Source organism: Phalacrocorax aristotelis, chromosome 8 (genome assembly GCF_949628215.1).
Source record: "Phalacrocorax aristotelis chromosome 8, bGulAri2.1, whole genome shotgun sequence".
In the NCBI taxonomy this organism is placed as follows: Eukaryota; Metazoa; Chordata; class Aves; order Suliformes; family Phalacrocoracidae; genus Phalacrocorax; species Phalacrocorax aristotelis.
In genome coordinates, this window is record NC_134283.1 from 34,263,697 (window position 1) to 34,278,098 (window position 14,402).

Consider the following 14,402-nt stretch of genomic DNA (forward strand, 5'->3'; position numbering starts at 1 on the left):
CTTGATGATGGCAGTGTATTAGAACAACTTCAGGCTAATTTAAGTAGTTCAATAGTTCAGTAGTATGGCATTAACTTGTGGAACGTTTGGCATTTGCCACCAAGTTAACTCATGCTGTGTGCCATAGTAGCTGTAGGAAAAAAAGTAATCTCTCCAGACTCAACCTAGTTACACAGTAGTCAGTTGTACTGGACATTTCATCTTGGTTAAACTGTTGAATTGTAGACTTGTTTAACCTGGTGAAAATACCCTTTTCAGATGCAGCCTGAATGTGTGTACTATAGAACTGGCAGTTTATGGCCCAGCAGGAGGACTAATGTGCTTGCAGATCCAGGAATTCAGAACTATTTTCTTGGCATACATTTCTCTCTAATTTAGAGATCTACAGTCTGCGTGTTCATGTGTTGGGTGGGGAGGAGCTAGGTCATCTCATTCCAGTCAGGGGAGACTGTAGAATCATAGAATGTTTTTTGGGTTGGAAGTGACCTTTAAAACTCATTCAGCCCAACCCCCCTGCCATGGGGGATGGGGGAACATCTTGCACTGGATTAGGTTGTTCAAAGTCCCATCCAACCTGACCTTGAACACTCCCAGTGATGAGGCATCTACAACCTCTCTGGGCAGCTTGTTCCCAGGGATGGTTAGGAGCTGTCTTTTCAGTTGTTGGATAATGCTGCTGACATTATCCCTGCCCGGGGTTTGTGAGCACACTGGCATATGTCTTCAGCCAAAGGTGCTCAGCTAAAGAACTGCACCACAAAGGCAGACTGAAGGTGGGTCTAGTTCCCTGTGCGCTGCAGTGGGCTAGCTGTGGACACTTGAGGGAAAAGCAGTGAGATCACAGTACAGGTGATAGGCTCTCCTCTGTCTATCCTTCCAGTATTCCCTTGTTCAGGAGCGTCCTTAAATAGTGACTACCAGGACCCCTGTTCTTAGTATTACTGTAAAGCCTGTGCCTTCTGTTAACCTGTCTAATCTATTTTTAAATTCACTTTTGTGGCCTTTGTATGGCAGCTCATATATGGAAGTACTTTCTTTTGGTTTGCTTATGAACATGTTCTTAATAATTTTAGTGGTAAGCTGTAACTTGGCATTGGAAACATCACCATCACCTTATGGTTGATGACTGTAGTCTGTTCTCAATACAAAGCAGTCTGCAGTGGCTCCCATATTCACATCATCATGAAAAGATGATGTTATGTAACCTCTGCAGCAGCTTGTATTCCTGAAAATGTGCCGTTGCCCCACAAGAAGCACAGACTGTCAACCACTGGGTTTCAGTTCAGGTGGTGTCAGATCAGTAATCAGTAACATGCTAGTGAGATTGCAATAACATGAGAAGTTGTGATCACTTGTGTGTAAGAAGGATGAATTCAAGCAAATGTGGAGAATGATCTTGAGGATGCTTTTGGTAATCTTTGGATGGGAGGAGATGAGTTTTAGTCCAGCATCTGCATGTAGATAAGGTTGTTGCTGTCCCTGTGTGTATGAGGTGTCTTAAACACCTGGGAGAGTGATGCAAGAGCAAATGGTTATGAAGTGGACACAAAATCAATTAAATTGGAGATTAAAAGATACGCCAGCATTACATCAATAGGATTCTGACGTAGTCATCCTAAATCATCGTGAAGTGAAAACTGAGCAATTATTTAGATGGTACTGTAAACGTGCAAAAGGGAAATAAATGAATGGGTGTCTGCAGTGGTAGTTCTTGTACTCTGTCTCCCTTTTATTCCATCCAGCCTACCAGATGTCTGCTCTGATGTCTTCTGTGGCTGTTGATTAGTTTTGGCATGTGCAATGTATATATTAAAAAAAAAAGAAAGTATGAAAGTAACAGCTGAGCGTAGCATCTGGGTTGAGTCCTAGCTGATGAGGTAAATAAAAGGCATCTTTGGCTTACCCTCTGAAAGTCCTTGGTGTGGTTATAGCACCTTTTTTGAAATGAAGTAGGAAACTTGTGGGCTGTTAGTGTGCTTTTACCAGCTGGAAGGAAGAGCCAGTGACCTGTGGTTGGTACATCCTCCAGGAGACCACCAGCAATAATCCATGAAAAGAGATGCTTTGGAGCAGGAGCTCTGCAGTGGTTGAAGTTCATTTGTCTTTACAGGACACAGGACTTAAATCTGTGGTCTGACTTCTTGCCTTGATAAATCCCATGTATGAGTGCTTCAACAAGCAGACTGAAAACAGAGAGAACAGTCAGGTTCTATTGTAGGTTCTGCTTGTCTAGGTAAGCTGTCTGATCTTCTGCCCCAGGGATTTGAAGTGATTGAAATACCCAGTTTAGGTTTCAGATAGCCAGCTAATTTTGGGGGTGTTTTGGGGCTTTTTTGGTTGGGGTTGTGGGGGTTTTTTTCTATTTTTTTTTTTTTTTCTTTTTTTGACTGGAATTTCTATTTCCCACTTCTTTTGCCAGCACTGGAGCGGTTTACCATCTCCTTCGTGAGACCCTCTTAAGTGGAGGGGAACTACTGTTGTGCTGCTCCTTATAAGCTAAATCTATTCCTTTTAGCCTTTGCTCAGGAGTAATTTTTCTAAATCCTATGGATTTCTCTTGGGTACTTTTCCACTTTGCTTACTGCAGTGTTCAACTTTGGTTGCAGTGGTCCGAGATGAGGCCTGAACGTTGAGTTGTGAAGACTTAATTCCCGTTCTTTCCTTAGGGAGTACTTTTATGTACACTGCAAGCTAGTGTAAGCCAGCACTGCCACCAGAAATAGCTAGTATAAACATCTGTGTAATTACTCTGTGAGCTGTCATGGGGAAGCAGATCTTTGTAAAAAATATCACTTTCTCTGTGTTCGGTACTAAATCAGTGCCCCAGTGCAGTTTCACAGTGACTATCCCCTGCTGTCCCACCTGCCTCGACTGCAGAGCTGACATCCCCTTTTAAAACAACAACAAATTCAGTTTACGTTAATATGTGAGGTGTGAGCTGTGGTGTTTGAGGCTTGTTATTTATAGTTTCACTATATTTAACAGCAGTGGCTGGAAAGGTTAATGGCCTCAACAGTTTGGAAGTGGAAGGGGGCATGTAGCCGGTAGCTGCTTCAACTACGTGGAGTCAAGAGTCTGTGGCCCTGTGTTGCTCTGCTCTGATTGCTCTGCAATGCACTAGACAGTCTTTGAAAACCAGATGGGTGTGATGTGGACAGATCTAGTTGTAATTTCTCATGTTATTGTGGAGTGGGTAAGTTGTTATAAATAGCTTTTCATAGACTCTTGACAGTGCTGAAGTGATCCAGAGGTAGGAGATTGGAGCCAGGGACGGTAGTGTGCTTGGATCTGACCAAGTATCTTAAGCAGAACATCTCAACCTTTCTAGACCATGCTTGGTTTCAGCCAGCCTATTAAACTTCTGCACCCCATTGTAGATGTCTGCCTTGATGACAGGACAGGGACTCTTCATTTCCAGCAATGCTGAGTTTGAGTATTGTAAGTCAACACTTAACCAGCACTGCATCAGTGATGTAGGGTGATGTAACAGAGTGTGCCTGGTATATGCTGGCCTAAATTGTTTTCAGGGTGGAGAAAATTGGTAAGTACTGATTCTTAAATTCATGAGAAACAAATTGGATGCTTTTAAACTGGGGAAATACATTTTCTGAAGACAACGTTCAAAACTTTCAAAATATGATTTCAGTATTCTGTAATAGTTACAAGCTGGGTTGTGGGAGACATTGTGTAAATCAGTCTTGCAGAGGTATGCACATACCAAATAGCAAACCTGAGGTATAAGATGTGTTATTTTCAGAGGTTTATATCTAATTTGACCCTGTTTAACAGCTAAGGAATCGAAAAGCTACTGATTCATCACTGGTGAAGGTAGCTAATCTATAAAACAGTAACCATTTGCTTTTTGTAGCATGTGAAACTGGTGCTTTTTTTTTTGAGGGGGTGGGGACAGCAGGGGGGCTACTATTCATCACTGCATTCCTTTATGCTATTTGCACATTTGTATAGGCAAATATAAGCCCTGCCTGCACTGTAGAGGCAACTGTGAAGTGATGTTTGCATATGTAAAATAGGCTGTGATGTACTACATGGATTGAAACCTGTGTGGAGTAAAAACTACACAGCTGTACCATGATTTTAAATCGGCCATGTAAATGAGTGGGATAAATACCTGCTTATGGTGCTGTTCTGTATTGGCCTTCAGTTTTAATCCTGCAGCAAAGAAACAGTTTTTAAAAAGAAGCTGTTAACAAAAGTTCCTTGAGTAAGGATTTCTACTGTGTAATGTGTGTAGAGGGGGCATTGATTTTAAGTATACTTAAAATATTTAAAACTTCATTTCATAATTATTGTGCCTGTTTAGAATGTTAATTTATTGTGAATTTAAGCTAATAACTTTACAAAACTTTTTCCTACTCTTACAAAAGTAAAGGTATATTAGGGCTAGAGTCAACTTTGTTTTGGGTGGAGTTGGGTGAGAAAGGGATAACAACTTTGCATTTTAAATTGGAAAATTCTTCACATTCAGAAAATATTAAACCAAGCCTGTGGAATAATACCTGTTTACCAAACTTCTGTTTTTGGACTTGACTCCTGGACTTATCCTTATTACCCCAAGGTTTTTTCATTTTAAAATAGTTTTCTTACTGCCATATTATCATTAATTAAATGTTCAAGTGTTAGGCAACTGTTAACAGTTAAAGTAGCTGATTTTCTGGCATGTTTGCAAATGATTTTTAACTAATAGTGCATGTGGCTGAAATCTAAAATAGTGTTTTTGCATTTCTTTTGTGTGACTTTCGTACTAACCTGACTGATGAACGAACATACACTGAAGGAATTGGTAAATTGTCCACTGCCGATGGTAAAGCCTTCGCAGATCCTGAGGTTCTCCGAAGACTGACATCCTCTGTCAGCTGTGCACTGGATGAAGCTGCTGCTGCATTGACACGGATGAGAGCAGAGAACAATCACAATGCAGGACAAGTGGACAAGTATGTATTGATTGCTCCCCACCCCCAGTTTTCCAGCTATAGAATGTAAGTTTGAATTTTTTTTATATTCAGTTAATTCTGTAGTTAATACTTAGTAATGTATCTGCTTTACTACTAGCAGAAGCAAGGTGTGAAGGTGTAACTACTGTCCCATCAGGTTACTGCCTTCAAAATGTAAGAGAAAAGCACAAAAAAAGTTACGCTGCATTCTCTGTGTACTAGACAGTTGATTTCTTTTTCAAAACTGGGTTAAATTCTTAGCTGCAGTAGAGTTGGTGATAGTTCTCTAATTACTGCCTCAGCATAGTTTTGTTAGAAACTAATGAATCTAGTTCACTGTATTAGAGGTTGGAAGAGAATACTAATACTTACAGGGCAGTGCTTTGCCCCAGGATCTTGCTCAGGAACTTAGGGGAAAATGAAACTAAATTATCTGATAAATTTTTGTAACTGATAATTAACGAGGATGGCATTTATAACTCCCATGGTGACAGAACTGAGGATTTGTCCTACGTCATCAAAAGCTTTCTTCTACATTGGTAATTTCAAAGGATCTTTAGGGGTCCTGAAATATTTTCTGCTCTGGCAAGTGATGCATATAGTTCCTAATCTGTTGGGATGGTGTGACTGCATATGCTGTTGAACTTCAGGTATTCGGATCAAAAATTGAAGGTCTGAAGTTTCCTTTCCTATGGATGTCCTCTTGAAATTCAGACTTGGGATTTGCAAAACAAAGTGTTTACAGTAAGGGCAGTAGTCTTGAGTCATTGCTCAAAATGTAAATACAAATATAGAACAAATATCATTTCATTTCCTAACTGAAGCTAGAGAAATTACTTGTGGATCAAAACATGGGAGATGAAAAAATGCTGGGGAAGCATGCTTGAACATGAAAAGGAAGCATACAAGAAGTGGAAGCAGGCCAGGTGGGCCATGGGAAATAACAATGTCCAAGCATACAGGGACATGATCAGGAAAGCCAAAGCCCACCTGGAATTGAATCTGGCAAAGGGCGTGAAAGGCAACAAGATATACTAGTGTGAATATATCAGCTGCAAAAGGAAGATGGGGGAGGATGCCTCAGAATATGACAGGGAACCTAGGGAGGGGGACACAGAAGAAGAGGTAGTGAATGCTGCCTTTGCCTTTGGCTTTGCTGGTGAGATTTGCTTTCAGGAATCGGAAGCCTCTGAGATGAGTGGGAAGGTCTGGAGCAAGGAGGGCTTGCCCTTGGCTGGTATCAGGTCAGGGAGCATTTAAACAGGTTGGGCATAGTCCAATGGACAAGTTCATGGGACCTGATAGGGTGCACCCATGAGTATACTGTAGGAGCTCGCTGATGTTACTGTGAGGCTAGTCTCAATTTATTTGAAAGGTCATGGAGAATGAGGGAGGTTCCTGAGGACTAGAAGAAAGCAAATGTCACCCCTGTCCTCAGGGTCAGCCTCACCACAGTCCCTGAAAAGGTGATGGAGCAAATCCTCCTGGAAGCCATATCCTAACATAGTAAGTACAAAATTATAATGGCAAGTAGTCAGCATGGCTTTATAAAGGGGAGATCAAGCCTTCTACAATGAGATGGCTACATTGGGTGGTGAGAGGAGAGCAGTGGATGCTGTTTATCTTGGCTTTAGCAAGGCTTTTCACACTGTATCCCATAGCATCCTGTGGGACAAGCTGATGAAGTACAGACCAGTTAGATGGACAATGAGGTGGACTGAAAACTGTCTGAACTGCTAGGCTCAGAATTGTTAGTAGCACAAAGTCCAAGTGAGGGCATGTTGCTAGTGGTGTACTTCAGGGGATGATATTGGGGCCAGTACTGTTTGTATTGTATTGTACCCATGTGATGGTACAGAGTGCATCCTCAGCAAGTTTGTAGATGATACAAAACTGAAAGGAGTGGTTGATGGACCAGATGGTTGTGTTGCCATTCAGAGGGACCTTGACAAGCTGGAGAAAGGGGCCAGCAGGAGTTTCATGAAATTCAACAAAGGGAAGTGCAGAGTCTTGCACTTGTGGAGGAGTATCTCTGTGCATTGGTACAGATGGGGAGGGCTGAATGGCTGGAAGACAACTCTGGAGAAAGAGCTAAGTTTTGAGGTAGACAGTAAGTGGAACTTACAGCCAGCAACGCACCCTTGGAGCAAAGGTCAGCAGCATCCTGTGCTTCGTTTGGAAGAGCAACTCAGTGTCATTCTTGTCACTTTTTATAAATGCCTTGGAAATATCTCAAAAGGAACCTAAGCAGGGAGCAAACTGGGAGATCTCTTGAGGTGCCTGGGTCAACTAGAATTAACTAAGAGTCTTGGTTTTAATAGCTTTTTCCCAGAGCATATTTGGTTTCACAGCAGTACTGTATTGTATGAGGTGGCTTAAGGCCATCTTCTGAGAGTGATGGATCTGTTTCAGGATTTGTCTCACAGGTTATGGTGTTGGCTGGCTCCCATTTCTAAAAGTGAGACTACGTGTGTGCAAAGGTACATGAATCCCCACCCTCTCCTCCCAGCTGAAAACAGCAACCCAACCTGTAATTGCCTGGTAACATGTGGGTTGCAGCAGGGCTGTATAAGAGAAGGCTCTTCCTCTCTTCCCCTTCCCACCAGGGCATTAACTGTGGCTTGGTTCTCAGTGGCTGAGGGAACATGATTCCTTGCATACATTTTTCTACATAAAATTATATCATCGGTTGGAGAAATGTAACTGAGTCGGTACTGAGCATGACTTGCTCTTGCTTGCACTTGCATTTAGCAGTGCTTTAACAGTTACCTTTGCTGTTAAATCTTTTTCCATTAAAAAAAAAAGTCTAAAGGACAGATGACTTGGTTTGAAATAAATCGAAGCTCAGTTCACCTTTCTCAAGATTTGTTTAGTGTACTTTCCTAGGTCTTGGGAAATACCTCTGAAACAGCGAGAATAGTTTAATGATGTTTAAAGTAGTGATTATAGAATTCTGAGCTTTTAGATGCCAAGAACTTGGGGTTTGTCTTGTCTTCTTCTAACTCTTAGCTTGCTATTACCTCATGACTTTTAAGGATAAGTTAGTAGTGTTCCATGTAGGATTTGTGTTGTTATTGCTGTTTAAAAAACATGCAGTTGGCTTATTTCATCCATCTGAAAACTTCTGTAATATGCTTTTAACAGTGCATGAAAGGAAACATAGTAAACTTCTGTAAGGCTCCTCTCCTTTATTCCTTTAAGATCTCATTAGGTAAGGTAAGGATTTTTCTTCTAAATGGCTGCTTAAATTAGGAAACTGGTGTTTTCAATTGAAAGTAAAAAGCTTTGGGCTAGGGCAGAGAAGGAAATAGTTCCACTACAGAAAAGACAACAGTCAGAAGTCTGTCTTGTTGAAATATTCAGTATTTGTGGTCTTTGTGATACCAGGCTGTTTACTTTTTGGTTTTTCCTCTACTATAGATTTGCCTTGGTACCTATAGTCATGTCATGGTCATAGCCTCTGTGCATCTGGTCTTCCACTGAAGCATGAAGAGCATCACTGAGGTTTACTTCTGTGTCTTTGTAAGACCACAGATTACCTAGTTTTGAGCACACTTCTCTACATCTAGTCTATATGAGAGCTTCTGTGAGTTAGCAACTGATGAGGACAAGAGTTAATTTAGACACACAAGGTCTTTATCTCCTGTTTCACCTATGAAAACGTGTGTACGTCTATACTTTAAGAAGGAAAAAAAAAATCTGTAAGGCATATTTTCTAGTAAGACTTAGTACTAATGTCATGAGTCTTTAAAGACTTCTTTGCATAGGAAAGCTACCCATCTAGTGCAGATTTATTTTGAGCTTATACTGTGGTAACTGATTTTTTTCCAGTCGCAGTTTGGCAGAAGCATGCTCAGATGGGGATGTAAATGCTGTCCGGAAGCTGTTGGATGAAGGAAGAAGCGTAAATGAACATACTGAAGAAGGAGAGAGTCTCCTTTGCTTGGCCTGTTCAGCAGGATATTATGAATTGGCACAAGTAAGTAACAAATATAATTACAACTAAACCTTTGTGAAGCATTGTCGAAGGGGCTTCTTTGATAGGTAAACATTTTAGCTGTTCTCGTTAAAATTTTTTTTAATATTCTAAATAGAATATGGATTAATGCAGCCTATTGTGGGCTTTCAGTTATCGTTTGCCTTTTTGATGGAAAATGCTGTCATATATGCCTTTAGGTTTAAGGGGCTTCTCTGAGGAAGGTATCTTGTGTTTTATGATGTATCTACTTTTCTGGCATTGCTCTAGATGCAGTCAAGCTGTTCTGCCAAGCAGACATTGCAAGAGGATCTAAAATAGCAGCAAAATCAAGCACTACAAGTGGTTACCTTCTAAAAACTCATGTCTCAGTCATTCAGTCCTTTTTTTTTTTAAATCACATCTGTATTAAAAGTGCATTAATTAGTGTTAATTTCTTGCTTTTATACTTGTGTATCTAAGGGCAGAATTTGTGCTTCTTTGGAAATGTTTAGGTTATAGTTTTCAGAAAGTGGCCAGCTTCATGTTTTGGTGCCAGGCAACAGTACAGGGAGAAAACTGTTAACCTGTAAGCTTGACCGTGTGTGCTGTGGTCATTAATGCAAGTTTACAGTTTCTCCGCTGTCATTGCGGTTAGTGAATTCCCCTGTGACTTTTTGAAAACGTCAGTATTGCACCGTAACTTAACATTGATTTTAGCAGGTATGAACAAATGTAGAAAGAGAGTGTTTCCTGAGGCAGAGCACAGTGCAGGTAGTAATTATATATGGTCTTGAGGAGTGCCATTGTGCTTCACCGTTGGGGGTGTTACTGCAAGGGGATGTCAAGGCTGTCTGGGGAATTAAAATGTTGGTGTTACAGTTTATTCATGGAGTGAACTTTTCTTCTTCTAGGTGCTACTAGCAATGCATGCAAATGTTGAAGATCGAGGGAATAAAGGGGACATAACTCCCTTAATGGCAGCTGCCAGTGGAGGCTATGTAGATATTGTTAAACTTCTCCTTGTTCATTGTGCAGATGTCAACGCACAGTCTTCAACAGGTAACTGGGAAGCAGGAACATGAAAAATAAATAAGGCTCGCACATAAGACTTGCAGCTGTTCTGAACATAATTGTTGTCTGATAGTTTCATTCACAAGAGAACATGACAGGAACTATTAAGAATAGGTCAGGTGCATAGTGGATGTGTTTAGAGTATTACCTGGTCATTATTAAAGATTGTTTTTGATAGAAACTGTAATGGAAAGCACTGTTCCTGTGAAAATCACTGTGGTGTTAAATGACCAGAAAAATACATGAACTTTAGTTTTTCTCATCTGTATAATCCAAGATCACCCAGTCAAGACCAGTTATTTCATCTATTACATTTTACCAAAGAGGAGGTACAGGTCTTTGAGCATTGAATATTGACTACATAGCTGATGCTTGACCACAGTTTAACTAACCTTGCTGAGAGTATTAACCTGTGGTTGGATTCTGCTAAGATTGTTTTAAATTTAAACAAAGTTTAAATTCTAAGTTGTGTGTCTGAACTATGAAATAGATGTTCTTTTTATCTTGATGTTTAGTCATATTAAGCAGAACTTACCTTAAAATTGACTGTAGCATTTAAAACATGAGCCATATGTGATTGTCTGTCACTTACAGTACCAGAGTTTTAAATTATAAATGTATTTTATTCCAGCCAGGAGTTTTTCAAGGTATTACAGGGTACAGTATTAGGCAAAAAAACCCAAACACTGCCCACCTGTCCAAAGTCTACAGTGAGCATGAAAATTACTCACTGATCTTTTTGTGTCTGTATTTGATCTCTTTGTGTGCTGAAATAGGAAACAATAATAATAAAAGAAAAAACTCCTAATTTGTGATATTTGCTTAGCATTAAAACTCTTTCACATTATAGTTGTGTTGGCATTTATACCCAGCCTGAAATTATAGGCTGGAGTAACATTGCTGTGAGGTAAAAGGCTGCTGTCAGTGAGGTACTTGGTTTTGTTCAGAGCTGTTAAGACTAATTTCCTTTCTTGTATTAGGAGTGTGTGATGGAAAGGGCTTTCATGTAAACTGCTTCTTCTCTGCAGGGAACACAGCTCTCACTTACGCTTGTGCTGGGGGATTTGTTGACATAGTGAAGGTGCTATTGAAAGCCGGTGCTAATATAGAAGACCACAATGAGAATGGGCATACCCCTTTAATGGAAGCAGCCAGTGCAGGTCATGTTGAGGTTGCAAGAGTATTGCTGGAATATGGTGCAGGAATCAACACTCACTCCAACGAGTTCAAAGAAAGTGCACTTACACTTGCATGCTATAAAGGTATTGTCTCTTGCCTTGTTTTGTGTTTTTATTTAGATTTGTTTGCCAGGATTTCTGTAACTAAAACTTCTAGCTATACTTTGAATATTTTCTTAAGAGTCTTGGAACACTGGATTTTGGTTTTAAACTTGATGTCAGGAAATGCTTGTCCATGGTGTAGTGGTATTAAGGCTGTCTATTTGTGTCCAAATGCAGTGGACATGTGTTCATCGTGTTGCAGATGAAAACTTGTGATTGGTTACGTCCAACCTTGTGCTTTGACAAACCACCACTCTCCTCTTCCCCCACTGCCACAGTCTCCATTTCATTCAGATTCCCTCACCCCAACTATCTGCAAGTTCTGAGAACATCTCTGTTAGGAAAATGTAAAGTTAGAGCAAATGTTCCTGGAATACCTGATGGAGAGCAAATGCTAGTATTATTACTGGATACTTCAGAGTAATTTTGGAGGATGTCTGTGAATTGTTATGTATTATGAACTTTTATGGACTTTTGACTTGATTTCTTTTGCTATTTAAAGTTTCTGTGTTAAGTAACTTAGTGCAATAGTAATCCAATGTGCTTCCAAGGTTTTTTCTTCCAAAAATGTCCATAAAATTCCCGACAATTGTTTTTCTCCTAATAGATGCTTTAAGGATTATTGTCAGAGTAACCTCTGTCATAGGGATATTGCCTCTGTGGCTAGAATTGGAGGATATGTACTATGTATAACCCATCTGAAAACTTGCATCTGGATTTGTAATGGATTTCCTGCAGCATATAGTAGTTCCTTACAGGGAAACTTCAGTAATAGTGCTCCTGGATGTGTTAGAGGGACATTCTTGTTTCTTGTGACCTAAAACTTAAGGTGATGTAATGCAAGACCTTAATTGACTAGAGATTTCCTGTATTATCTTTGGCAAGGTGGTTGAGCTACCTTGTTGTCCTATCAGTTTATGTAAAACTAACTCTTGGTATGGATGAGGATGCTCATTGAGAGGATAAAGTGTATAACTTCTAAGGGAGAAATTCTAAAATGACAGAAGCCATAATCGAGTTGAAAACAAGTACTGGTAAAGTTCAGTAGAAGCTTGTATAAATAGTGTCAGGTAACATGATATATATATATATATTCAGAAATATATCTGTGAATCCTGTGATTAAAGCTTAAAGTTAAGTTCAGATCTACATGGATCTATCTCTAAAAGATAATCCCTCCCCCACTCATATGCTGCCTTGGAAAACTCAAATGATATGTCAGTATACAGTTGAATAAGGAATAAGCAGAGCGTTTTATAGCTTGAAGTCACAAGGAAAGATTCCTGTTGTGTAAACTCGAGTTAGAGGGGTCTGTCTTAATCTCATAGTTGGGAAGTACCTTTGGGAGAGACCGTCTAAAGTCTGGCTGTTCATTTTGTATTGGTATTTTTTTTAGAGTACTTTAAAAAGAGCAGATTTGCCAGTTGTAACTTGTAAAAATTGTAATAGCAAACTGTGAAAATCTAAATGATTTCATTAAGTGTATTGTCTGTGCTACTAAAAGTTTACAATATTAAATACTTACGTATTTTGATCTGTTTCATTTGAAGGCCATTTAGATATGGTTCGCTTTTTGCTTGAAGCTGGAGCTGATCAAGAACATAAAACAGATGAGATGCACACAGCGTTAATGGAGGCCTGCATGGTAAATAGCCATTAATTTTACTGCTCCTTTTTCAATAAGAGAAGAATAAGAGATGATAAAATTAAGTGAGCCTTTGTTAACAAGCTGTTATGGGTCTGCAAGTAAGCGTGTGTTTTCATCATAAGACAGCCTTTACTGTAGTAAAGGTGGCCAGCTTCTCAGTCTAATTGGTCATAGGGAAAAATTATTCTAATTTTTTGGGGTGTGATGTGTTTTTTTCAAATGTTCCCTATGTGAAGTGTAGGCATAACTAATTTGCAGGGCAGTAAAGTAGTAGGTTGAGTCCAAGCCACTGTTTCTTTTGCAATGTTAGTTTTCCACCTTTGTCTTTATAAATAAGGTCTCTTAGATCACCATGGCATGAGCCTTCCAGAAGTGCACTGAGCTGGATGACTAATGCATTACACTTGTGCTTTCACCACTGCAGGAAGTAGAGATGGCTTGCTCTCTTAGTTTCTGTAAATGGTGTTGTGAGATTTTTCTTTTCAAAATAAAACGGTAGGTTGAAAGTAGTTTAGTCCTTAGTTCTTGAGCAACTCAATTTCAAAGCAGCCATTGAGGAATAACTTCCATTTCCAAGAGCTTCATCTTAATAAAGATTGTACTATTATGTCAAAGCATATCTGCAACCATTTTTGTCCAGACCATAGGTGACCTGTTATCTATTATTAAAGCTGGGGAGCTTCTTTGAGGAAAGAACAGGGACCTCATTTTCATAGGAAGCACAGCGAATGGAAGAAAACTTAATTTGCTCCCAGTAGCCTATAATCCTCAGAAGATAGGCTGCAATGTTCCTCCAGTCTTCTGAGAGCTGGAGGATCAAGTGTTCTTTTAGTGCAGTTGTGGGGTGATGATGCAAGTGACCAAGGTCAGGTTATAATGTCTCAAGCTGTGTTGAAGTCTTCTGATAGCAAGATGGTAATAGTATCCTTGAATAGTCTTCCCTGTATGAGAACCCAGTGCCAATAAAGAATTCAGAAGGATGCAGTTGCAGTGGGTGTATGCTGTCACCTAAAGGAGATTGCAGCATGACTACAAACTAAATGATTTAATCAGCCCACTGTTCTGTTTAGGTTTAGTCTTTTTTTTCTCTTTCATAGTGATGCAGTCTGAGCACTGGGTTGGCTCAGAGGTGATGAAGTGTCTTTTTTTGGGGAAGATGAAGTTGTGTGGGTTGCCTGCACGTTTTTAGCTCTTGGATGTTTCAGACTAGTTAGCATTACAGAGTGTGTATTGACCTTTAAAAGCAACAGAGATGAAATTGCTCCTTGGAAGTCTCAACTCCAAGTTGAATGATGGAGCTTGCTCTGTGTTATCTTTTGGCTTCACACTTGCAGAAGGGCACCATTCCACCAAATTATTGTGACTTCTCCCAGTCTGCACTGTTTCCAACTAATTAATGCTGCATATACAGGAAATTGAGATCTCTGATCACCAATTAATTGTAAGTGGCTGAGTTTTAGTGTGTTCTGGTCAAGATGGAGTGCCATACCTGG

The 14,402-nt window shown here is 39.9% G+C and overlaps 1 protein-coding gene across 20 annotated transcripts in view; it reads left to right on the plus strand.

Moving 5' to 3' along the window:
- ANKHD1 (ankyrin repeat and KH domain containing 1) overlaps positions 1-14,402 on the plus strand; it is a 123,032-nt gene that overhangs the window by 38,744 nt on the left and 69,886 nt on the right. For all 20 annotated transcript variants that reach the window (XM_075102387.1, XM_075102388.1, XM_075102391.1 and 17 more), the window contains exons 3-7: positions 4,796-4,952; positions 8,784-8,931; positions 9,822-9,969; positions 11,010-11,243; positions 12,812-12,906. In XM_075102387.1, the coding sequence (XP_074958488.1) occupies positions 4,796-4,952; positions 8,784-8,931; positions 9,822-9,969; positions 11,010-11,243; positions 12,812-12,906 (782 nt within the window). The remainder of the gene's footprint in view (positions 1-4,795; positions 4,953-8,783; positions 8,932-9,821; positions 9,970-11,009; positions 11,244-12,811; positions 12,907-14,402) is intronic.